At 36.9% G+C, this 26,509-nt stretch overlaps 3 protein-coding genes across 6 annotated transcripts; 1 reads left to right on the top strand and 2 right to left on the bottom strand.

Moving 5' to 3' along the window:
- Positions 1–12,899, top strand: LOC113680682 (melanopsin-B). 3 transcript variants are annotated; one of them, XM_027197717.2, is made up of 2 exons: positions 1–392; positions 10,364–12,899. In XM_027197717.2, exon 2 carries the CDS (start codon positions 10,429–10,431, stop codon positions 11,452–11,454), a length of 1,026 nt encoding a protein of 341 aa, XP_027053518.2. In that variant the 5' UTR covers positions 1–392; positions 10,364–10,428; the 3' UTR covers positions 11,455–12,899. The 3 variants fall into 3 exon arrangements, with proteins under 3 accessions (XP_027053518.2, XP_089036853.1, XP_089036852.1); XM_089180727.1 differs by lacking the exon at positions 1–392 and adding an exon at positions 4,258–4,371; XM_089180726.1 differs by lacking the exon at positions 1–392 and adding an exon at positions 5,881–6,012.
- LOC113680684 (tumor protein p63-regulated gene 1-like protein) lies at positions 12,869–20,061 on the bottom strand. Of its 2 annotated transcripts, none has more exons than XM_027197719.2 (4): positions 19,752–20,061; positions 18,523–18,611; positions 16,670–16,846; positions 12,869–13,825 (listed from the first exon to the last, which is right to left on the bottom strand). In XM_027197719.2, the coding sequence occupies exons 1-4, from the start codon at positions 19,971–19,973 to the stop codon at positions 13,453–13,455; spliced, it is 861 nt and encodes a 286-aa protein (XP_027053520.2). In that variant the 5' UTR covers positions 19,974–20,061; the 3' UTR covers positions 12,869–13,452. The 2 variants fall into 2 exon arrangements, with proteins under 2 accessions (XP_027053520.2, XP_027053521.2); XM_027197720.2 differs by having other exon boundaries at positions 12,869–15,416.
- A 525-nt stretch (positions 20,062–20,586) lies between these two features.
- Positions 20,587–25,682, bottom strand: LOC113680683 (hatching enzyme 1.2). The gene is made up of 6 exons (XM_027197718.2): positions 25,539–25,682; positions 23,762–23,917; positions 23,298–23,418; positions 22,797–22,972; positions 21,917–22,180; positions 20,587–21,057 (listed from the first exon to the last, which is right to left on the bottom strand). Exons 1-6 carry the CDS (start codon positions 25,663–25,665, stop codon positions 20,918–20,920), a joined length of 984 nt encoding a protein of 327 aa, XP_027053519.2. The 5' UTR covers positions 25,666–25,682; the 3' UTR covers positions 20,587–20,917.
- Positions 25,683–26,509: the final 827 nt, after the last annotated feature.

Raw genomic sequence — 26,509 nt, forward strand, 5'->3', positions numbered from 1 at the left:
TTAGCTCTAAGGAGATACTTAAAGATGTGGCAGGTTGTGAACGCACTAAGACGCCAGGATCATTTAAGTATTTGCTCTCTTTTGTCTTTTTCTGAAAAAAACGCTTGGAATTAACATAACTACAGTTGAGCTGATTGGTGGAAAAGAAGCACTCGCCATTAAATGAAATATGAGATCGTAAACGGATAGAAAGCGTATTAAAGATTGATACTGCGCCTTTCGCTAGCTTAATAGTTCAACTACTTATCAAGGCTAACGTATATTAAATGAAATTTCACAGAGTTAAAAAAGCATAACCTATCGCCGTCTACAAAAGTAATTATTTGTGGGGAAATAACAAAGCAGCACAGTTGATATCATCTGCAAAGAAACTGAGAGTAGTTTGCCAAGAGGTAAGTAATTCAAGGAACAGAAGTACATATATAAATATAAGTACACTCTTTATATGTCGGGTGTCTAATAGGATTCAACCGTCAAAACCCGCTTATTTTACCTGATTAATTCACAAGAGCTGTAGCCGTGTTGAGTGTTAGCGCGATGTGCTCGTCGAACTTCAGTATTATTTGAATCTTGGTTGTAGAATACAGTTATACCTCAAATCTTTGTTATCGCTCATTATTTACGTTTGTATATCTGTATTTAAACCTCAGCTTCGTTTCCTTAACGTTTAAAAGGGAAAATTTGTTTAATGGCGCTGCAATAACCCAAAATTGAAATTATTTCTTGGATTTAAAATGAGGAAATGTTCTCAATTTGTTGTCCTGTCGTTCAGTCGATTCGAAATGACTGGATCTTTTTTTATCAATCTGAGCGCAAATTATGTGAAAATTCAGCCAAAGGTAACATTGTCAGGTGAAATCTCCTGATCAGGTTAGGAATTTTTAATTACAGTTATTTGTTCTTATGATTTAAGACATTGATAGATTGTCAAAACATGCAATAAGCCGTGAAAACGAAAGAAAAGAAACTCAACAGAAGACGGGTTTTTCTTCATCGGACGTTTTTACGATGTAAGAGATTTAAACTGACCATCGAACCGACAGTAAAGAGATTTCCTGCAACAGTAATTTATTCACTCATTTTTTAATTTTACCTCAGATAGGTTACTAGCCGAAAAAGTATTTACACTTCAATATAACGGTCGCTTCACAACTTTGAAGCAAGTTCTTGATAATGCACTCAGTAGGGGATCTTCACTATTCTTAATCATAATCAGTTGAAAGAGAAAAACCCCTTTATTTTCTATTTTTAGAAAAATTTAAAATTTCACCTGAGAATTTTTTTAATTCATTCATTTACGTTCTCGTTTTTCCTCATTTAATGGTTTCATAAACTATTCAATGATATCCTTAGGTAGGCTACATAGTGCTATCACTCTTTACTCTTTGACCACGTTGGTACCAAACATCTACATCAATAGCAAAACGTTAAGCAATAATTAAATGCCTTCTCCAGTTCTCAAAGAGCCCCGCTTAACAAAAGAAATTCAATTTGAGGATAAGATGTCAAATATGAAGACAACGAAACATGATTCAACTGCATATTTGACAATTGTTATGGGTTATGCTGGCTTTTTCTAAGTCAGAGCATTTTTTCCATACGCTGCTTAAGGTATTTTGGAAATTTAAGTAAATTTTCTTTATTAACGAAAACTGCAAACGCTATTCTTTTTATTTTATTTCCATTCGGAATTGCGGAAATGGCATCAAAATTTTCATGTAACTTCTCTCAGATCCACTTGTTATAGCGTAGTACTTCCCTTGTATCTCGTTCATTTTCAGGAAATATTTTTTATTACTTAAGCGAATTTTCAGTGCAAGTCTAACATATCGTCATTTTTCAGACTCCACGTGGGTATATGAAGAGGTTTGCGTTCGTGCAACTTTAGAAAAGAAGAGAGAGAGAGAAGGAAAAATAGATTTGATTTGGTTCTCTCGGTATATTTTTCTTGCTGCACAGCAAGATATTTTGTAATTCTGTTCGTAGTTTCAATTCACTCTTCTAAGCAATTTAACTAAGCAATTTATCTGCGCAAAAAGTGTTTCTCTAGCTTGGATGAAAGGCAGTAACTACCTTATTGTGGGGTAATTAAGCATTATCAACTGAGTTGATAACGTAAATTGGCCACCGTGAAGAGTTTTAAAGCTGACGTTTCGAGCGTTTGCCCTTCGTCAGAGCGAATGACACAGTTGATGATTCGAAATTACTTCATTATTCTCTCCCATCGACGCAAACTTACCCCCTTTATACCTTATTATTGGTCGGTTGAAGTCTCTAAAGATGACCTCTTGGAAGGTCTTTTAAACAAGTTGCTGACGCATGAAAATTAATCTTCAACTTTAACCTTCGTACTCTGATAATGGGTTCCGGCATATTGACGCGATCAATTTCAAAACTAGGGAAGCTAATCAATCTAGATTCAAATGTGAAACTGAATTTCAGTCGTGTAGTGAAATTGATTCGCCTGAACAGAGTGCAGATCATGTAACATGAAAACTTTGCAAGTTCTATTTTGCTGCAGATTTTGCTGATTTTTGATCTTTCAAAAAGATAAAAATTCACTAAAGTCGACGCCGCAGAATTTTACTGCCCACTTTCGTTGAAAATCCCAGCGGAGTGAGGGAGGGTATGGGTAAGCTTTCTGTTTATTATGTTTATGATTCAACGCTGAATCAAAAACACAATAAAAGGTGTAAGTATTATCTTTCAAAGTTTTAAAACTTTAAAAATTTCAACCCATTATTAGAGGTTGTCTTAACTCAAGTAATAAAAATATGAAAACTGTTCGTTTAATTCCAACATAATTTGGTTTTATCAACTAAATTAATATTGTAAATTGGCCACCGTGAAGAGTTTCAAAGCTGAAGTTTCGAGCGTTAACCATTCGTCAGAGCGAAACGAAACGTCAAACGCCCGAAACCTCAGCATTGAAATTCTTTACGGTGGCAATTCACATCCACTCAGTTGATTAAAAAAAATTATCTTGTTATACCCCCCCGTCGACGCAGCACCGCAGTTTCTTTAGAAACATACCACCTTTTGTCACTCGTCGATCACACAAGGCGATTTAATGATTGCATAATAGATATTCTGACGCAAAATAAATTTCTTGTTAAGAAAGGGATAACCAGGGTTTATGCCATAAATTGACAGTTTTAAGAACCATGGTAAACAAGGCTAACTGGGAAATATTTGAGATTCAACGGTTCTTGGCAGACCTCTTCGACAGATATCAAATATTGAATCTGTTCTTCCACCTATTTCAAAAGTGACGTAAGCTTTTCAAATTTACTTTACACTGAAGTATTTTTTGGCACAAAATTACATTCAAAGGTGAATATATATTTAAAATGTGTCATCTCCCTTTCATGTCACCTTTTCTTCCCCGCAATTTTAAGTGAGTTTCTGACTTGTGCTGCAAAAATTATTGTTCAACAATGAACTTTTCATCAAATCTTTCAGGTTTTAGTAATTTTGAACTTTTTTTTAATTTTAAATGCCCTTTGTATATTCTGTACACCACTTTCTGCGGTATTTTACGAGTACAAAGTTTAAAATTACAATATAGAAATAATTTATTCGTTAGAAAACTTGAAAAGAATTGAACAGAGCACTCACTCCAAAAACCGTATCATAACTTTACAGAATTACGAAAAATTGCCGAAAATTCCCAGATAAAGTATATGAAACGAAATAAAATATATAAATTAGTGGATGTCGTCAGATAAAAGGCAAAATTGAAAAACATGGTAACAATTTTGGGGCCCATAAGGGTTCAATTTTGCCATGTTTATTCAAGTTAGTGATTGAAATTTGGAAATAGATGTATTCCTACTCGAGCCCTGAGCTTACCCGAGTGGAGAGATAAACCTTATTTAAACAAATAACTGGAAAGGAACTTCGAGGAACGTTAGCAAAAGTCCATTGAATGCAGTGTCCATGTCTTTTTATGTTCTCTCCCGTAGCTTTTAGCTGTAAAAATGCTTTTTCCTACGTCGGAGGAATTTTGTACTGCAGGTCCAATTAGCGAAGTGGAAAAGCGAGATTATTTAATTTATTTTTCTTTCCCGGATATGCTGAGGGAATGCTTCTCGAGTTTCTTTCGCTTTTGCGATACCAGCAGCTGTATTTGTTTTAAAAGGTATATTCCATTACTCGAACAAAAAAACTATAATTATTACTGCAATGAACAGGAAGATAACAAAGATTAAAGGTTGTGTATTTACTTTGCCGACGCCTTCAAGACATATAGCGATCTGTATAACTAGTGACAGTTGCGCAATTTTCCGTAGAAGTTTTCCGACAACCGTAGTTTGTATTCGACTTAAGGCTGTGTGATCACTGCTTAAACGAACCTCACATGCTATTTAGGTAAGAAAGATCCGTCAAGTCGTCAAAGGGTTTTATCGTTTTTTTAATTTTCAACAACTGACAAAATTTATTCCTCTTAGGTCCGAAATAGTAGCTGCTAAGTTAAGGTTTTCATCAATTGTCTTCGCCTTGGTGCTTTTTACATCCATGCCAATTATATAGATTTTTAGTTAAGTATTAGTGTTAAGAGTTAAAGGATGGAAGAAAATCTAGTTATAGTTTTATTTACATCTTCATCTCTATGTTGCAGTTCTTCAGGAATAGTTCTAGCCAAGTCTAGATATCGGGTTTAGTTGAACATCAAATACGCTTAAGGCATATCACCGAGCATACTTTTCAACAGCACGCAACCCTGCCTACAATACTATTTGTTATTGTTGTTGTTGTTGATTTTTTTTGCTTTCTTACGACCTCGTTCACTAATATAATTTTATGGCATGTAATTCGACATTTGAATTCAGTCTGGTAGAAACAGTAATTCACTCATTTGTATATGTCACAAAACGCTTCCCATACTATATTCCGAATCCACCAAGAACATTGAATAGTTCTTGGGGACAACTTAATAGATTATTAAGACGACATGGTCGTTAAGAGATGTCTTGATAAATAAATAACTACCCATCGCACTTTGTCTTTACCAAAGGAAAGCACGTAGAAAAACTGGTAATGGCCTTAGCTCTTAATTGTTCAAAAAGAAACACACATCAGGTAAAAACCTGGGACACTTTGGCTCATGATGTGAGAAAAGTTGAAATGAAATTGCTACCAAAGTCCTTGTATGACAGAACTTGTTGATCATAATTCCGTGATTAAAGGAAACAAAAACTCTTTTTCTCTGAATTTTTCCATTTGAAATTTCCCTATTTGATCGAATACAGCCTCAAGAACTGGGAATTATTCATGTGTATGTTTGCGTTTTCATCGCAACCTCTCGATCGCAGCATTAGCATGTAAGGAACATTCAAATTGCATCGTACTGAGAAGACTTTTCAAGCCTCTAAATTGCTACTTTAAGGAGCTTTAATGGAAGTTTAAAAAGCTGAGTTTTTATTTCGTGCCCAGTCCTCTTGGAGGCTTAGCGGAAGGTTATATACACGTTTTTTTTTTACTGCTTTTAAATACTACAACCAATTGACCAACATTTTCTGGGAATATCTTCTAAGCACTCGTGAAAATTCGAGCATTTTCAAACGAAAATATTATTTTCATGAAAAATGGGTAGTAAAGCTCCCTTTGTCATGATTAAATTTCAATGCCATTACACTCCAGTAAACTGCTTTTGATAATGCAATTTTCCATAGAAATATATTCAAAATTCTACACAGAAAGCCGCGTTCAATAAGGTTTTCCAAATAGGCCAAAATAAACAATGACCGAATATTTTCATCTACGTACCAACATAGCAAATCACTGTAATGTTTCCATCTAGAACACAATTGCTGTTATTATCTGAATCAGACAGATAAATCTTTCATTGAAAGAAAACAGTATATTATGGTATTTTCTGCAAGATGCAATTCCACTGTAATTTTATTTTTGAGTGCGTCGGTCTTAAATTGTGTCGCAATCGTTCTCAGCCGGAGTAAAAAGCACTGGTGGTTCTCAACTCAGCTTGTGAATTTTGACACGATTTTCTTGGTAGGATATTCTACTCTACTCATGCTTTTAAATCATTATGATTTCAAATGTGTTTTAGGAGATTATTTAAATCTCTTCTAGGAGAGCGCTTTTCAAATTCTGCGCAAGAAAAGCAGTGATGTTAATCTTCTTCTAAATCTCCGCACGACAAGATTAAAAAAAAGATATGTTTGACTTCCTTGTGGCAAAAAAATCAAGGAAAGGTTACAATTTCGATTTTTTTTCTTGATCGGGTAGCAATATTTGTAATATATATGTTGCTCGACTATAAAAGTTTTTATTTTTACCATCACAAAAAATCGCAGATATTGATGTAAAATTTATCATGAAAAGTCATCACATCGGCACCAATTAATCTACATCTTTTTAGGCAGTTGTGCACGACTTTTCTTTTCTGTATCTTTTAGTTCGTTTGGCTTATTTTAAGCTGGATAAACCTCTGGGTAGGCTTAAGCTGGCAAGCCACTATAATTTGAACGTTAAATGAAATTATACGAACCTTTAAAAGTCTCAATTTCAAGTTATTTGTCAGTATTGACAGACGCTTCCAATTTTTCTCACGTTTCCATTTTCGTGAATTTTCTTTTTCTTTTCTTTAGGGAAGCGTCAGGTCATCTTGACGTAGTTTCAACGCGTGGCTAAAAACTAATCTCTCTTAATGTTGGTTTTTAAGAATAGGAGCTCTGTTCTTGATGAACATTAGCAGAAATGAAGTTTCTTGTGATTTATGTAGATCATTTTGAGGAGAGAGATGTGACTCCTTTTCGGCTGCAGGTACTATTTGAAATAAGAACACACTTAAAATTACTGAGATTTCATGTGCAGTCTGATGAGTCAATCTTAGGCTGTATGACAGACGATCTGATTGGTCAATATTAGGCTGTATGGATGATTCAGTTTCACACTATAGTGCACAGTTGTTTTGCATTTGAAACAGAAAATAACATCTATAATCCCCTTAAGCAATCAGACGCCGAAGCCGAGGAAAACATTGATCACAATATAAACTTACACTTGATTGGAAACATTCTTCAGTTTTCGTGAAGGTATCGTTTTTCCATTTCAATTGTTTCCTATACTTCCCCCGCGTCTTTATTTCTCTTTTTATGCACGCGCGACGCACGTTATCTGGTCAAGTAACCAATCGTGTGAAGAAACCTTGAACTTGACACTGAGGTTGACGTGGACACTTCCGGAGTTTAGTTTTGCGTTTAGAGCTTTTTGCAAACTTGTTACTTGGTTGGTTTGGAGTTTATGAACTCTTGGAAGCTTTTATTTTCACAGCCAAACGTATTTTAACTGTTGCATATTTCATATCTCATCGATGGACTCTGCACTTTAGCCTTTTGATCGGAAGAGGAATTTCTACAATGTTTTTCAAAAAATATGTTCAGTAGCTCGCTTTTTTTTTTTAATGGCGCCAGACCTTTTCTTAACTGTGACGTTTTAAGTGTCTTCGATTTCAGAGTGGACAAGTAAATGATTTGCCTTTGTGGTTCCTGTTTTCGAACCACGCAAATTTGGGTGATTTCAGGTCGTTGTTTTACGAAGTCTGTTCGGAAGCAAGATTTGAAAACACACGTTAAGGGCTGTTATTCTGCTATTGATATCCCTTGTTTTACTTAAGTTTCGTTTCTTTCGTAGTTTTACTTTGCTTAAGCTCCCTAAGAAACGAGCACCATCAGAATCGGGTATCAGGAATTAAATTTCAAATATTTTCATATAGATATATAGATTTTCTATCTTATTTTATGTCATATTCTTAAAAGAAGTGAACACTCGTTATTAGCTGTTTAGTTGCCAAATGTTATTTAGAACTCTTATAAGATCATCCAGATTGGCACACCGTATTATTATGTCCGAAGGATGACAATGAATACTTCCGTTCCATCATTTCGTGGTTTTTGCCCAAAAAGGGTTTGATGATCCAGCTTTTGAGAGACGTTTTTCTCATCCCCCTCGTAAGGAATTACTTTGATGAGGTTTCAACTAGCAAATGGGCTATAATTGCTTATCCAGAACAGAAGTATTGCTTGCTGAAAGTTCTATTATATTCCATTAGTATGTACCACACAGGTAAAAAGTGTTTTCCGAGCGCGCTGATTGGCTAGTTCGGGAATGCTTACAAACTAATGTTCGCCTCCACTTCGGTGAATAATTATTAATTATCACTGTCGTTCCGTAGAAGACGTAGGTATTAAATTTGGGTTCCTTCGTTTTCAGGAACTAATCGCACGAATGAGTCCAAGTTTTTTTTCATGTAGACTTCAAGAATAAGTAGAAAAGGAAGTGGAAATACTTTTGTTTTGGGATGACATATTTCACAAGCCCCACGCAGTATGACAAAATTTCACGTGCATATGAAATTTCAAGTGAGATGAGTGTTATAAGCGAATGATGAGTGTGCCTTGATGCCTTTCAAACGCTTGAAAAAAAACGCAGAAGTGCGTCTATTTTTACAAGTAGTGATTTTTAAAAAGCATTTTAAAACTTTGTTTAAATTGAATGTTAAACATAAATAACTTCATATCCTTTTAATGTCGAAAAAAGTTGCCAACCAATTTAAGACGTGATGGTCTGAAGTCCAACTGGTGAGTCAATTTCCTGCAGATTCAGCGTCAGTTTTCTTTTTGTTTGTAGTTCACTTTCCGAAGACAAGAAAGTTATTTACGTATAATTTTAAGATAACATAAAGAAATAGAAGCTTCTCTTTTTGACTTTACGTCTTGCACGATTAAAACCAATTTGCTTATCAATTTTCTTTACATCACAATGTTCACTCGTTTTCATCGTTTAAAATTTGATTTGTTTGTTTCTTAGGAGAAGAAATAAGCCTGCAGTACATATATACATACGTTTATTGTAACTCCCAACTCGGGCTTTTCGCTTACAATGTCTAATTACAATATTTAAAATACATATAAGTTAAAAGGGAGAAGGAATAGCAGGCAGTCGTTCCACTTTTGTCCGACATCAACCATTGTAAACCTAGCATAACTTGCATAATTGTATATCAGTATGATTATATATAATATATATATATATATATATCTCCTTTTCTCTTCGATTTTTACCTCTTTTGAGACTTATTATGCTTTATATTATACTACTCAGTTTTAAAATAGCATTTTCAAAGTCTGCTTTGCTGTTTATTCGTCACTATTCTACCTCAAGACTACGAGTATAATATTTGTTGGAGGGTGCCAATAGTGTAAAAGCCCTGTTGTTTCCTGTGGGCCTCATCGCCACTTTTAGTATAATTTGTTTTTTTCTGTGCACTTAAAACTTGATAATTCAATTTTGGCAAAAAAGGTGGAAAGAAAAAAACAACAACAATAACAGCAACCGAAAAAAACCTGAAAGACGAGAGATACATAAGGGAATAATTTGAGGATAGCCAAATGATGAGGCAGCAGAATATTCACAACGAGCTTCGATTTGCCCATCAAAGCCGGAGGCTTTTTGTTTAACACTTTAGCTTTTCTGTTTTCACGTGAAGGAAAATTAGTCCCCTGTCGTTTAACCTCTGAAAAACATCACCTTGAGAGATCTCTTCAAATAATTTATTTTACTCAGCTCATCGACTGAAAAGAGTTTTGTCTGTTAATGCAACATGTGTTTTTCTTACGCGGAATATCACTTTTGCGGCATTTGCAAAATAGGAACAACATCTACGGATCTATACCTTTGTTCTGATTCGACTTACTTTAAATGATAGGAGACTTACAAAGTTTCCATCCAAAGGTTGAGTTGCCCAGTTTCTTACGAGAACCCATGAAGATGGAAATCTAAAGACTGACGGATTAAATCGATCACACACGTTCACTTTGAAGTCAGGCACTTAATCGTGACTTAGTTCAAAATAATTTGAGTTTGTATGCCAATGTATAAAACGCAGGTTAAATAGTTTACAATCTAATGGTCAAAAGCGACGATATATTTGTTCTCAGGTAGTAAACCATTTTATAATATAAACCCAGTGAAGAAGAATCTAAATCTAATGCCACAACTGAGAACTAAAGGGCGGGCTTGCTTTAATTAGTCATGTTTTTGTTATTCCCACTGCTCTGGTTGATAAAACACTGTTTTTTCGTCAACTTTGGTAATTTCATAGAATTAATAAGAATATCTTTCAGAAATCCCATAGGGAGAACAATACTACTATTTTTCAGAATTTTAGCGTACGTGTTATTTAAGTTACCGCTCTAGGGGGTTTGGTATGTACTTGATAGACTGGCTTAGTAAACAGAAATAATAGTCGTACTTGAGACAGCCACTTAGTTGTGCTCTTTAACTCTTCCATTCAACACTTTAAATAGAGACATAGGCAAACAATTTTTTTTTATTTTAGAATTGAAGGCCAGAGACATTAAGGTGGTAAAAACGTTACATAACGCGACAGTTGAGGATTCAAAGATGGCTGAAGAACTTCTCAGTCCGAGCACTTACCACGTCTTAGCCTTTGTTTACATCGTATTGGCCATCGCTGCAATCTTCTTCAATTCCATAGTCCTTTTGACGTTTATTATGGACCGTTCCCTTGTTTTGCCAGCCAACGTTCTCATCATAAGCATAGCTACTTCTGATTGGCTGATGGGAGTTATGATAAATCCCCTGGGAGCAGCCGCAAATGCGTCGGAGTCTGCATGGTTCACTGACACTACCTGCACATTTTATGCTTTCGTGTCAACTTTCTTAGGCCTTGGAACCATGTTGCATCACGCAGCATATGCATTGGATCGATATTTCGTACTCTCTCGGCCAATGGAATCGCAACACAGCATGGGTCGCATGGTAACAGTGGTTCTGATACTATGGGGTTTTTCCCTTATGTGGAGTCTTTTCCCTTTGTTTGGCTGGTCTGCGTACGTCCCTGAGGCCGGGAGAATTGCTTGCTCCTTACGATGGCAATCGGCCAAACAAGGCGACACCTTCTTCGTCATCTGCCTTTTTGCGTTTTTCTACATCATTCCACTTGGCGTCATCCTGGTCTCTTACACACTCATGTTCGTAAACGTTCGATACATGACAAAAAACGCTCAAAAAATCTGGGGAGTTAACGCAGCTGCTACCTTGGAAACCATCAAGGCAGCGTGGAAAATGGCCAAGATTGGCTTGCTTATGTTCATTGGATTCTTCGCTGCATGGACTCCGTACGCAGTCGTTTCCTTCTACGCAGCCTTCCTTTCGACCGACTTTTCGCTTATTACTGCTGCTTTCCCAGCGATGTTCGCCAAGACATCCAACATCTATAACCCAGTCATTTATTTTTTCGCATACAAAAACTTTCGCGAAAGCCTGTTGAAACTATGGCGTCGATACAGGAACAGAAATACCGTGATGCCCCTCGGTCAGTCTAGTAATGCAGCCTTTGTCATAAGCTCCGCCACAAGGTCAAGACAACGCCATAATTCCACCTCGGTTGAGGAATTCTCTCTATAAAAACCTGAAAAGAATACAACATTACGTTGTAGTCTTACGACGCTCTCCATGTAAATGCAGTGTCATGATTAAACATTTCAATGGGTGGAAGACTTCTCCCTTCGTAAGCCATCAAGAATTCTGGCAGCGCACCAGACAAGACATTCAGCACTGGCATGCAGTAACATACAACTACATGTCAACAACAACGGAAAAGTGTTGTTGAAGAGTATATGACTGTCTCTTGTATGATTCTGTAAGCACAAATTACCTGTTTCTATTTATCAGTGCAACCCACACTGTAAATTGGAATGGAGTTCCTCTCAAGTAAAGCCTCCAAACGTGGAATGAGACTTTGTGGATGCATATTGTTAACTACACAGTTGATTGTAGAGATTAAAGCGATCCGATTGGTCAATTACTGTACTATATCCTTCTTTAAGTACTCACTGGGAAGTGATTGTAATACTGAAGCCCTTCCTTTGAAAAAAAAGACAGCAATCAAATAAAAAAATGGCCACCAAGCGATTTCTTGATGTTCTTGAATAAGAAGTATTATCAAGAAATGAAAAAAGAGTAGTAATCATCCTGGAAACTACACGAAAAAGAGTAATTCTTCTTGCATGGTGGAGAACGTTGTCTCAGGAACTGTTCGACAACAACTACTTTGCCTCTGTTGAAAAAGCTCGTGGTCGCTCTTGGCGAGTAGACACGACGACAGTGTTGTTTGAATAATATTTCGCCTCAGCCGATACAGCAGCACTGACCATCAGCACCAACTCGATTAGACTGCGGATTACATGCGGTGTCCTCATTTGCACACGTCATGTGTGACTTTGTTTGATTAACTGTTGAAAACATATCCATAACCATCAATCTCAAATATTTCAATGGAATACTGCTCGAGACTTGTTGAAGTCGCATCTCGTGAATTAACATGATCAGTACACAACGATTCGCGAACTAATTGCTTTGCAACAGGGTTTACGTGGAAAGCTCTCGAGAAGAAGAGGGCTGCGAAAAGGGTGATCCAATATCCGGTGCAGCCCCCTCCGTCTTAAAAGACGAAAATGCATTGAACCAGCAAACAAAATCGTTAATAATTGAAAAAGTTCAGTGCTGCTTTCATCTAGGGGAGTTGATACACCTTTGTTATTCTAAGTTGTTAAATTAACCATATCGCTATAATGAAATCTCTGCTGTCAGCACTAACCGTTAAATAAGTGAAAAATCTAGCAATTTTTGTTCAACTTCAAGATATTGCGTGATTTAACTTTGGAAGAAAATCGATGCCCTTTCTGCTTGTTTCATTTGCACATGTTAAAGGTACAAATTACCTGACTGAGACAACTATCTCGTATTTTTTTTCTCAAAGGACAACAACAACAAAGACGACGAGGACAACAAAAAAATTATACAAAAGAGAAACATCCGATTACATTATCTTGTATCTATTTCTCTCTAAATCCTTGCCATTTACATTATCGTATACAACTTAACACCTTTATTATAGATTTAACAACATATCCCTTGGAAAGATTCCTCTGATGTAGAGTTATACAAAATCCTCACACAGACGTGAAAAGTCCACCGTCTCATGATCTCATCGATTCGTTCAGCAGAAACCAGGCACTTTCTTAGCTTGTTATTACGTCCTTGGTGATCTTTAGGATATCTAGTTTTCTCAAATTTGTACCTCCCTGAGGCACCTACTGATACTTTTATAAATTTATTTATTTATGCAACTATTTTGCACTACGCCAATCAACTAATTCACTCTCTCCGACATCACCATTATTGAAAACCTGTTCGAACCTTAACGCCTTTTCCTCACCACACTACCAGGCCAGATCATCAACGAATTATTAATCGTTTGAAATGCATAAAATCTTCTTTATGGTTTTCGAAAAAAGTCATTTAAAATAGTCTGTGGCAAACTGGAAGTGTTCCCAAAAAGAATAATTATCAGTGAAAGACACAAGGAAGGAGAAATTGTTTCTTAATCAAGTAGTATAACGATCAGAAGAACACACTGCCACGGTCTTTGCAAAATCCCAGACCGCTCTGATTATAAATCATAGCACCGAGGCCCAAATAAACGTTAATCTGTAGGTCTTCATCAACAACTTCAAAATTGTTGAGTCTTTCTTGATGGGGATCGGCTTCTCTAGCCTCAGTAATGGCCTTCTCGAGAGCTTTGAAGAACAGTTCGTGCTGCGAACGTTCTGGGGGGGAGTCCTGGAGCATGCTTTGAACGTGACTCGTCAAAGTGAAGTAGGGCATGTCAGACCATGGGTTCCACAGCTGAAAGAAGCCGGGTTCCACACGGGAAAAGAAAATTCGCATGCCCGACTGTTTGCTACGTGGGCTGTTTTCCGCATAACCAGTGACCCTATGAAGGGAAAAATATATGCGCGTGAATATCTAGCAATGCTTTGACTGCCTCACAAAGTTGTACTCTATCTCACCACTTAAGAACTACCGGTTAAAAATATTAGTTCTAGCATTTTCCCGAACTTTCGATTCCTTGTGCAAAGTTCCAGTATTTCTCGGTTCATGTGTGCATTCAACAATCCCTGACAGATAAGAAAAGCGGTAGTGACTTGTGGCCTAAAACACGAGCGCATTGCGAGGAACGATGGACTGCTGACAACTTCCAGAGTGGAACCCATGTCACGTGTAAAGGAGAAGAATTAAGCCGGCCAGTTAAGATAAGACGTTCTCGATGTTATTGTGGTTTATTAAACTATTTCAGTTAAAACATCTCGAAATATTACTTCTGCAAGATTATTTACCTCAACAGGGGTAAATAAAACCATATTTACAACTCGCGAAAATCTACTACTCACACGAGTTTAAAATTATACAATCATCAAACATCTTGAATCGTTAATTAATTAATATTTAGTATACACAGATATTTCTCAAGAATATAACAGTTCCAATCTTCGCTTTGCTTATTGCATTATTATTATTATCATCATCATCATCATCATCATCATCATCATCATCATCATCATCAAGAGAACTATCGAAGTCCTTCGCGCTCATGCAGCAAAAGCAGTGGTCTGTTGGCTCTTCATGCAGTAAGACATAGCCTATGCTACCAGTCTGTAAAGACGTTTGTGATGTCCTTCTCAAGGCCTCTTCAGGTGAGCCTAGAAAACCGGGCTGGCCAGACAAACGGAATAAATTTTGTCACCTGTTCAAATGGGAAGGTACAGCTAGGTGGCCGTGAGGGACAAATGACGATGTTTGAGGCTTACCTCAGTAACCTTACTGGAGTATACCTGTTGGAAATTTCTGGCCTATTTCCGAGATTTCGATCAGCCGGACAGCCCGTCTACCCACACGAACCTACCGGAACAACTAAGATAGCGAACCCGCCCTGTTGACCTGATTCTTACCGAGAAGCCTAAGTCAAGTTCCTGCGCTATGTACTTCACCTCAACATTATCACGATTTGTTAAAAATTTAGAGAAAATAAATAGGACTTCCTGACAAAACCAGGTTTTAACTGGTTTGCTATAACATATTTGCAGCATGAGAGGGAAATTCCACGGTTCAAACAAATGATCTACTATTAAGAACCAATACTATTCACAGCTATTAGAGTCAAAGTGTCCTAAAATCCAAACTTTCCGCGATCACGATTGAAACCAAGGATGCCGTAGTTGTGAAATATGGATGAAATCCCACAATACACTTCAATCATGATAGGCTCGTTATGCTCAATCTCGAGAGAGTCTTGTGCCACACCCTCCTGAAGGGTATTGTGGGAATCGGTAATGGCCTGGATTAGAGACTCCTGAAACGGATCAAGCTGCATATGCGGGGGCAGATCACTTACGACATCATTCCCTTTGTGCCAGCAGAAAGTGACAAAGGGCACCTCGTGTGACCATGGATTCCAGTTCTGGAGAAAGCTGGGTATTGTGTTTTTGCCAAAGTAGACGCGTAAACCAGTTTGGAAGTGACGTGGACTGAAAATATACGGGGGGAAACTGACACTAAGCTTAAGCGTAACATTGTCATTTTGATCGTCAACTTTTCGTGGACGCGAATGATACTGGAAGCGTCAACAGGTCATAATGCAGCGTACCTCATCTCCCGATCACTCGTACCTTTGCTACCGGTTGTAAATCATGCCTTGGGCTAATTTGAATCAAAGAGTACCCCCCCCCCCTCCTCCTTAGAATTCTTCGAAACATTTATTATGACGAATTACTTTCTAAGTGATTCTAAGTGAACTTTTTTACTTTCCCAAGGCAATTCTCGTTTCCCTTCCAGTCAATATTACTACTGTATATGTGACAAGTCCCAACGACAGTACTACGGTACAAAATATTGAATGTAAGTTAAACATGCGGAGTATTATTTGTCTACTTCGTATTTGTTTTTGCATTACAAAAGGCAACGAACAGTCCCCATCAGGTTCTGCTGGACAAGGATAACCTTGACTAAATTGGCTTGTGTCTTTTTAGCTTTACTCCTCAAGTTCTTAATGTAAAATGAAACTCAGTTTATCAAAATGTACAATGTGAGATAGAATTTAATATTTCACTTTTCCCAATTATTGCATGTAATTCGTTCTCAACTTTCAATGGTTCTGACCTCAACTATTTCGAGCCTTTTACAGTTTTTTTAGAAAGGTTTCAGTTATTGAGAGTCAACTGCATTAAGAGAAGCTCTACCCCAGCAGTGACCCAACAGTTACTCAGCAACCCTCTCCCCCTAGGAGTATACACGAATACCAACATCATACTACAGAAACCAGGATATGCCTGGGAGCTATTCCAGTCAGAATAAAATGCAGACCTGTCCATTCTTTAGCACCTTTCACTGTAGTGGAATTTTTTCACCCTCCCCCTCTGAACGATTCCAATTCCTGCGAATGTTTCTTGATAAAATTTTCTATCATTAGCCCCTACACTCCCAGGAGACCCAAAGTTCTTCTTTACATGTTTTCATTAGCACCTTTTCAAGAGGGTGATGCAAAGAAAAATATCAACTATAGAATATTTTTAAATTGAAAACCAAATTCTTGTGATAAACTATAAGCCATGTACTTGTGTATGGAAGACAGTGCAGAGAATGCAGATTTAAAAGTTGTGAGCAAGAGAGTTAAAGAATATCCATAAAACAGAGATTCAAACACATTGATAAATAAATTTGCATTTCATACAGTTACCAACTCTGCACGATCTTAACATGTAAACAAATGATATGTACTCACATCATCATTGTGGTCTTTGGATACACAAATCTGCCGATCTGAATCTTATCACATCTTATCAGTGGAATCTTCCTCATCTCATTAACTTTCAGTCCAATAAAATTGTACTTGACAAGACAAAGGCTCTTCTTTGTGATTAAGACAATTCTTTCTTTCTCAAGATCCCAATGGTCAATTCTATAAACAAAATCACCAATGTTATTACACCAAACAAAACAACTCAATTCTGTTACCCTGATTTAATCTATATTGGTTTTTCTTTGTTTTGGTTATCCTTCCCTTTACTATTTTTTACATTTTATTTTCATTTAAAAAGTCTCTCTCTCTGGCATTTCACCTAACGATAACTGAGATTTTTTTTAAGATGGCACTCAACCAAACTGAACTTTGTTACAAACAGTGTAATAATAAGGAATTCTCTGTCTTGTGAGTGGCACTAAATATAAAATGACATCTTCAGGATCAAGGTTGACATTTGGATTGGAAAGCCTGCTTTTTTTCCCTCAGTTAAAGAATTCAACAGTCAATAACCCAAGTTTTTCATTAAAATAAGACTGGAAGAAAATTTCTCAGGTTTTTTAATATGGATCAGAGAAAGAAGGAAAATTTCAGGGGTATGTGGAAAGTAAGTAAATAGTGCAGAGGATGCCAAGTAAATGCAACATGGAAGGGGTCTAGAGGGGTGTGCTCTCCCAAGAAAATTAAAATGTGACCTCTTTGAATGGAATTCCTACATTTCTGGGCAATAATTATTAATTATTGCAATAGATCATAGAAATCAATTGGTTTTTAGTTTACTGAGAACTGTTATGTTAGAAATTAAAAAAAAAAAAGGGAAAGTGGAAACACACTGCTTAGTTATATAGAACCAAAAACAACTAGTAATACACAGTTGTACTTAATATAATTCATAATTTTTTTTCATATGCAATAATGTGTTGACTCCAAATACTTGTATACAACAAATCATTTCAATTACTCCTATTGATACAAATTTACTGCTACATGTAATAAACTACATCTAAAGAAGAGAATTAGTTTTTTTTTGTTTTGTTTATTGTAATTTTTTTAAAAGAAACATCAGTAGAAATAAAAAAGGAATTACATATACATCAATATGATATGGCTGAAGATTTAGCACGTGGTGAGGAAACCCCAGGGGAAACCAAGAGGCTTATCAGGGCGTGAAATTAATTTTTTTTTCGGATAGTCACTTGGCTCCTAAATTCTTCAAAGTGGTAGCCAATTCAGAAAAAGTTGGTCGCCATTTTCAAAGACAAACAAAACCTTTTTTTATGCTGTCATCGTTCTAGAAATTAAGTTAGGGAAAAGATCTTTAATGTGATACAAAGTGGACACTAGGATGGATGATATGCAATGTCCAAGCTCACAAAACATACATAAAACAACAACAACAATAACAGGCACTCAAACAAACATATACTTAAGCAGCATGAGAAAAGTAAGAAAAAATAATAAAAAATAAATAAATAAATAAACAAATAAATAAAGAAGAACAAGAAGGGTGTCAACTTAGGAGTAATGTTTGCAATTTAGACTTAAACAGGGTGTGCCAACATTTTGGATTTGAGAAAATTGAAAAATTTAGATCCTTGGAAACAACACAAACTGACTGATACATATTGTATTTGTTCTACAAGGGGGTATATAAAAAGAATTGCATTGTCTGGTGTAATTACAAGAGTGTATTATCAGATGGACTGCAGACTTAAGAGGAATTGTTTATCACACAAATCTACCTTGGTATAACACCATAAAAAGTTTAATTAGAAGAACAGGGAGAACATAGATACTAATGCTGGGGGGTAAAGGGTTAAATTACAACGACTTACTCGCTCAATAGCCATGAACTGAGGAGTTCTCCATCATTTGCATCCAAAGAGGCCTTGCACTCCTCCACAGCATTAGCAAATGCCCCTTCCTAGAATTCCACAAATAGGTAACAGTTAGTTTAGTAAATAAAATTTCATGCTGATGTAAGGAGACTAAAATGCCCACCAAGGGAACTACAGTTGTAAATCAGTGCAGAGAAAGGAACTTAATCAAGAATACTTGATCCAAGCTGTATGCAGGATGCCTATTACATGTGAACTTTATGACCCAGCTCACTGCACAATCTCTGAAGCTCAGTGGCAGAGCATCAAAGCCCAAAATCTGACCATCTAACCTTCACTTCGCTGTTGGGACTCACAACTTGTTTTCTGTCCCCAGCTAAATGTAAAAACACCTTTCATTATTCAAGTAATTTTTCCATGTTTTGTTAAAAATCATGAGATAACAGGCATTTCATTGTGACAAAACTTCACTTGGACCAGAAATAAAAATTGTTTAACTGTAAAAAATACCAGAGATTTGCTACAAGATGACACTAATCCTCATCATGGTGCTTCAAAAATTTATTATTAAGGGCTGTACTTGTAAAATCATGGCAATTTAAAAAGTAAATAAAAACATCCATCAACCACCATAATTTGCCTCCGATAAAATTATTTTTATACCTGATCTTTCATAAATGGACGGTAACATCATTTATCATTGTTATAAATAAATAATGACATAACTGCAAGCAAAACAAGCAAAACAAGTAACACTTCAATTGCTGAGAAATTATCCAAGTTCAAAAGTGAGTTAGGATCTAAACATTTAAACATACTAAGATGCTTTTCAAAGTGGGCAAGGTACATAATGTAAGAAGTCAGATCAGTCATGTGATCATTTCAAAAAATACGCAGACCGATTCACGATTATGTGTCTTCCAAATATGCACATAACTACGCCGAGAACTTGCTACTTTAGCGACAAATCTGCCAACTAGAAAAGCCATGGATAATCTGCAAACATCTCACAATCGAATGAGCGTAAGATGAACTCCACAAAGTGCTTTTATGGGAATTTTGGTGCAACAAAAGCCTGGATATAAGTCGTGCAACCAAAAGCTGCAGAAAGCTGTTTCGCGCATGGACTTGAAACACACCTTTAATTTGCCTACGTGCAAACTTCTCTCAAAATCTTCGAAAACGATACTTGTGTGAAGAATTTTTCACACATAATATGTACATACCCTGAGTGAAAAATACTTCTTGGCCTGTTCTTTCCTCATTTTATCACCGAGTTCTTTCACTTCTTCACTGGTTAGCACGCCGGTTCGAAGGTTGGGTTGCGACTGAAATGGAGAATGCTTCACTTCGACATCTGGTACACTCACTTCTTCGTCAATTTGTACATTTGACATATCGGATGCAGAACTGCTTCTTTTATCGACTTCTGATGCTTGAGCAGCCATATCTGTCGCAAAATTGTAATTATTTGAGGGTTTCTATCTGCACTCTGTTTCGCACAGGAAAAATGAACGATCAGCGACAGTGATCTTTAGTTGAGTTCCAGGCTCCCTCTATCTTGGGAGGTGATGTATTCTGGGTACAATACGTCATGTACGTTACAGCAAAAAATAAACCAAGAAGGATTAGGAGATAACTTAGTATGAATTGGTCAATTAAATTGTTAGTGAATTCACACAGAATCAACTTAGGCTAATGGGGAGGAGATACCCTTTGTGAACTAAAATTCATACACTGAAAACTTTCAAATACTTTTAAAAAAATACGTGCCTGGCATAACGTGACATTTCCTTTTGCCCTTAAGACTGGTTAGATATCTTTCGCAATTTTCACCTACCCAATAATACCGACCTACAATAATTGATTTTGTGTAGTTCACTCGCATTTTACAGTCACTTGGTTGCATTTTCTTATTACACGCAGGTACGTGTACTGACGCGCAGTGTGCGTGTTTCGCGCATGTAGAGCGCGACAAATTAACGCGCGTTAAGAGCGTTTAATGCTGCAATACACGAGGGTGGTACTGTAATATTTAAACTTAGGGATAACACAAACAGACAAGATAAATCTTTTTTTTTTAATTTCTCTTTTAGATTAAGCCCATTACAAATAAATGGTTCCCCATCAACGTCTCTACCTTGTCCTCTCAAAGAAATGAATCAGGTAGGCTGATTTCAAACTTTAGTGACTCGTAAACTGAATACTATATTTAATAAATATTGAACAAATTTCCCGTTTTTATAATATATAATCCTGTGCTCGATTTGTGCCATGAATTTGTGGTTAGCAGCTTTCAGGTAACATATGTTAGATCACCTTTTTGCAGAACAGTTGCAAAAAGGATGTCAACTGGATAAATCTTATTGAAAGCTGCCAGAATCACACAACCTTAGCACAAGTTACAGCTTTTTCTGCAGCTGATTTGCATGTATTTCCTGTATCTTATGTTCCGGTGAAAACAGTAACCCACTGACGCCCATCTTTGGCAGTACATGTTCCTGTTCCTGCAATGGCGCCGGATGGGAGGGTCTGATGACAAAGCACACAAATTATAAATTAATTCACCTTGTTGGAGTTTAAAAAAAAAAAAAAAAAAAAAAAAAAACCACGCACGCCCCGGGGTGCGCACTCTCAAACATTTGGTCCGTAATAATAGTAGGACTGAGTGGAGTCCAATTCGTTCTTTGATAATTCGAGTGAGAAACAAAATCATACGACCGCAAAAGGGGGAGTCCGATTTGTTAATCACGACTATGATTACAGACAGAATTGGACGACTCGACTTCAGGTCACCAATCAATCAAAACTATGAAAAAATTTGAGAGGAAGAAAAAATATCTAATCATCCTTTTTTACAGAAAAAAAAATTGAAAACTACAGTTAACTCGGCGAAAAATGCGACAACAGCGCGCGCATATGACATGCCACACGAATGCATATTGTGCAATTACACTGGCCCCATTACAAGCATGATGTATTTAGTGCTCAAATCAGGCTTTTTGGTATTAAGTGCTCAAATCTGGCAGATGTAAACTAATCACTTTGGTGAATTTTGTTTTAGTATTTGATACCTATACTTATATAGACCTAAATAATTACTTTACGAGTTAATAAATTTTGGTAATAGGACTGAATGTAGTCCAATTCGGTTTGTAATCATACGAGTGTTTTACAAAATCGGACGACTGCGTGATTTATAAGGAATTAACCAAATGGCAGAATTTGAAAATAAGAGTAATTATCTATAAGGAATGAATAGGGATGCAGGGATTTCTCAGGTGTGTTGGCACTTATTGCTCGCAGTTTTTCCCCGTTTCACTTACTTCTCGTATTGTTATACATCATGCTCTTACCACAGAGAAAAGCATAAAACCCCGCTATTTCTAACCTGTTGGTTTGGCTGTGGCTTTTGGTGTTGGACTTGCTGTGGTGTACGCGGAGCAGTTATAAAATTTATTGATCTTCTTGATGTCTATTTCACTAAGGCCCTTCCTTTGACCAATGGTAGCCCACTTGTCCTTTGGAACGACCGTCGGAAATCCATTCCCAGTGAAGGCATATTTTCGATAGTGCATTACGGATCCATAATCGTAAGGAAGGTCCAAGGGATCTGCGTCTCCATGACTGTATTTTTGAAAGTTAAATTGCTGATCTGACAGTGTTTGAAGAAAAATCGAGGTCAAATAGTGAAACTCACTGATTTAATTCATACATAGATAGGGGATGGGCTTAGCTATGAGCTCTTGTGAATGAGCGCCACAGAAATAAAGATATTGATATCATCGTATTACCCAAAATTTTCGAGAATAGTTTAATTTGCAACTGTGGCAGGAGAGACATATCAGCGGTGCAATGTGTAGTCGGCCTGAAAAGCGAAAAATTGGTCAAGTATGGTTTTTCCTGCAGATTATATCAGTTGCGAAATTGGCACGTTTTCCATTGAAAGTAATCTACAGCTTTTCCATTGAAGTAATCTATAGCTAAAGTTATACATGGGAAAGCTATCTTTGTTATGCTCTTGGGCTCTGTTAGATGATGTTCAATGTTTTTCATTTCGACATTTCACACACTGAGAAAGTGCATTTGTCTGTATTATTTTGGCACATTCAGGTAAAAAATTTGTTAGCAGACGACCAAACAAAATTTTTGAGAGAAACTATCCAACTATTCTACCGAATTATCAATCAAAGTTGATATTATCTCTCTGTTTTTTATCTTTTTCCTCTTTTATTCAACGATTTTGTCTCGTTATAATTTGAATAACATACCTTTCTCAATATTGTTCCAGTATATTGTGACATATTTATCTCTGTCCAGGCGGGACTGTTCATGAAAGAAACCCAGTGCGTGCATAAACTCGTGTATAGCGGTTCCCTTTCGCTCACAACCTTTTCCTAAAGATAATCGCTGTTTGCCGCCGCTGCGTCCGATCGAAGACCAGCAACTATGAGTCAATAAACAGATAATGTCAAACAGCGACTGGAGAAAACTTTGAGCTGAGGGGTCTATATCCTGAGGGTTAATTGTTCCTATATCGTACTACCCAACAACAGCAAATTTGTTTTAAGAATCGAAAAAAGTTTTTGGTGTTTATAGGAACTCTTAGGGTGCCACGTCTGCAGGCATAATATAACAGGAATGTACTTCGTTGTATGACAGGCATTTGAAGGCTCGACTGGTTGTTTGCCTTTGAACAGAGGGTCTCAGAGACGCCTGTGGACCAACATTTTTCTCCTCCTTTCCTATCTTTACCCTTGATCAGAACTTACTATTTTCCACGTGACACAATATATATGTAATCTTCTTCGTTTTTCCTTGTAACAAATCTGATACACGTGTGCTCTTCAATGTCTCTGATTGCAAGTTCCACAGCTTCCCTCACTCGCGAGCCTTTAACGAAAGGAAATAACAAGTGAAATAAATATAAGCTAATCTATATCACTGCCTAGGTTACGTATGGGGCAGTGTTTTCTGATGTCATTTCTGATGTCGAGTGCAATGCGTGACGAGGATAGCTTTCACGGAAGCGAAAACATCGGTCTAAATTTTTTAGATGGAGATGCTTCAATCACGTCCGTGGTGCTCTAGTGTGTGTTGAGCTTTCCAAAAGCTGCTTGTCCCAAGAGCTCATTTTTTGTATTCATGCCCGTATGAATAACCACAACAGAGCCTTAAATCTACGGAACTAAAGAGCTTCACTCGTTTTTGCTGTACTGTTCTAGTTACTACTCACTAACGCCCCCAAAGGTGTAAGGTATAACATTTGATGACCACTTTTTGTTTGGTGATGAAATGGCACTCCGGACCGGCCGCCTTCGCAGACTCTGAAGTAAGGACTGAGTGCTTCGATCCAAAAATATGTCGCCCTCGTAGATCCTTTCGTCTTTTACTAAAAAGAAGAAAAAAAAAACTCAGATGAGTGCGATCGTCTCTTTAGAAGAACAACTTTCCCTTATTCCACATTAGCTTTGGGTATTGCATAGCTTTGCTTCTTGCTAAGTAGAGAATTTTTGGTATTCAGTGTCAGGTTTTGGAAAAATCCATGCCAGATGATTGAATGAAGGGCAATGTTTTGGTAGCCTGAGGGTGATCAAACAATATTTTTATCAACATTAAAAAGGTGAATATCGATTACATCTGACAATGTTTGCGGTCTTCTTGTACTTTACAGGCTTTGCTGTTTGAGTTTTTCCCATGAGTGACTCTAATATTCTCTTCTCCTCGTGACGGCTGCCTCGGACAGAGAACCACTTTACATTTCTGCATACATTGCTACGTATCTTTTTTTAAAAAAAGTAACATTTCTGTTTTCTCAAATACACAGAAGATCGGCGACATAGCGCAGTCTCCCAAAGAGTAGCCACGTTGCAATTAAACGCTAATTTTAGCATTTTAAATTGCGTTTTCGTCTCGTTATTATCATGCACAGTGATGACGATCGCCAATTGGATTAATTACAAATTTCAAAAGCAACGTGCTGATGGAACTGCTGTAAAGTAACATTCTACATAACAACTGTTTCAATTGAAGGCTTTCCAATAATTTTCAGAGAGAGCTGGAGGTATCCTAATATTGGCGCAAGTTTGAATATTCGACGAGGTAAAGAAATGGCCGGCTTGCTCACATGGGCAGCTCTAATGTGATTAATCTGGAAACACGTGATTGCAAAAGCTATAGTTTTGACTAAGGCCTCTCAGGCAAAAGCTCTTCAGGAGGATTAGTATGGTTGGAGCGAGTCAGTAAAGCCCGACCGTTTAACCAGATGGAATAAAACGGGTGGGCGGCGGGAAGAATAAGAGAGAGGGAGGGAGGAAGGAAAGGAAAAAAGTGAAGGATGGAATCGTGGCCTTGACTGAGGAAGAAAAGGAAAGGTTGGACCAATACCAAGAGTTATGGTTACCCTTTCTAGCACGAGTATTTGTAGAGATCAAAATGGAACAGACGATTCAAGCACAAAAAAGTATGAAAAAGCTGTAATCATCACAACAGATAACAAAGAAAGTTTGTGATAACAAAAGCGTCACAACATTGACGTCAGTTTATGTCATTGATAAATACAACCAAAAGCCAAAATTATTTATGAAGGTGCGCTTTACTAAGAAACAAATGATGACAATAAACTGGGCATCATAGGTGTGAAATCGATAACTTTTGTGATTTGATCTTTAGTTGGTCAAAATCACAGATGTACTTGCTGTTCTCCTGAATAAACTCAATAAAAACACTATAACTCATAATAGACACTGTATAATTTTGTTGAATAATCTGCGGTCAAATATGTGTTTACATAATTGATAGCATGCTTAAACATAATGAAATTTTAACAAATGTTAGTTTTAATTAGTTTACGCTTACAAATTTTACAGCACTTCTAAAATAAAAAAATTGTGAGACATCCGTACAACTAACTATAGCTATTTTGTTGCTAAATTTCACTCCATCTCAGCGGTGTGTCTGTCATATGTTTGTTGTTTAATCTGCCCTCCGTGTTTTATTCAAAATAAGCCCACCTTCATGCTGAACTTCTCGCTGGCGGTTTTGATGTAGGTGTTTCAGCGTACTCCTTCCCAAAGTGTAATTTGTAATGGAAAGTCCAATGAGAACGTAAAGTAATTTCATCTTAATAACAAAGTCCATCTATTGATCGAATGATCGAGAATGTAAGTTTGTTTTTGTGTCCCAGTTGTCCTCGCTGTGGTTAGCATTTGACCACGTTCTCCGCTGCAGTTCTCAATAGCGTTCCGTGGTAACATGAAACTTTTATCAACAATGGATAAAGGTCAAGAGAGCAGGGTGGACATGACGTCACACAACCGCCCCAAACAATGCGTCAAGGGCTGGCTTCTGTAGAGTCTTCAGATGGGAATGAACTGGAACAAAGGTGGAAAGTTTGAAATTGGTTCCATGGAGAGCATCGCATGATATGCTCTAATTCATTTCATCACTTTCAACTGTTTTGAAAAACAAAACTGAAGTAACGAGGTGACAAGTGTATTAATAACCAAAACATCAATTTAATAGATGTCTTCTAATATCTGTGTGGTCTGCATTCACGCGTCAGTTATCAATTGTGTCAAGAAACGTGACCAAACAGAAGCAGAAAAAGATCATGCATTTATTCCCTATTTGTTCAAGATAAATCAGCCATAAAATTGCGTTGCTAAAAAGAAACCACGGGATGTGAATGTCGCTTTCAAAAGAACGTCCCAACACAGTGAGATCTTACTTTGGCAAAGGACAGACATGAAAATCTAATCAATTGCCGGCTCCTTACCTTGACAGCCAAAATGGAACTTTTTAAACGAAAATGCAGTAATCAGTCATGAAATCTGACCTTTCGCATGTTATCTCCCTGTAACAATTATCAATATTAACGCAGTGAGGCTTTTTATCTTTTCTGATTAAACTTAATAAGACAGTATAATCTTTCCTTTGGATCAATTAAAACAATGGCAGACACCTTGCAATTCTTCACTCTCTG

This window comes from Pocillopora damicornis, chromosome 8 (genome assembly GCF_964200805.1).
Source record: "Pocillopora damicornis chromosome 8, jaPocDami1.2, whole genome shotgun sequence".
In the NCBI taxonomy this organism is placed as follows: Eukaryota; Metazoa; Cnidaria; class Anthozoa; order Scleractinia; family Pocilloporidae; genus Pocillopora; species Pocillopora damicornis.

Excerpts from the sequence above, each read along its gene's own strand:
- LOC113680683 (XM_027197718.2), bottom strand. The coding sequence starts at position 25,665 with ATGGACTTTGTTATTAAGATGAAATTACTTTACGTTCTCATTGGACTT. Across the intron at positions 23,918-25,538 it reads GCGAGAAGTTCAGCATGAAG|TAAAAGACGAAAGGATCTAC; the intron begins GTGGGCTTATTT and ends TCTTCTTTTTAG. Across the intron at positions 22,181-22,796 it reads CTGGAACAATATTGAGAAAG|ATCAGCAATTTAACTTTCAA; the intron begins GTATGTTATTCA and ends AAACACTGTCAG.
- LOC113680682 (XM_027197717.2), top strand. The coding sequence starts at position 10,429 with ATGGCTGAAGAACTTCTCAGTCCGAGCACTTACCACGTCTTAGCCTTT.
- LOC113680684 (XM_027197719.2), bottom strand. The coding sequence starts at position 19,973 with ATGGCTGCTCAAGCATCAGAAGTCGATAAAAGAAGCAGTTCTGCATCC. Across the intron at positions 18,612-19,751 it reads AGAAGTATTTTTCACTCAGG|GAAGGGGCATTTGCTAATGC; the intron begins GTATGTACATAT and ends GTGGAATTCTAG. Across the intron at positions 13,826-16,669 it reads CCAAAGACCACAATGATGAT|GGTCACTGGTTATGCGGAAA; the intron begins GTGAGTACATAT and ends TTCCCTTCATAG.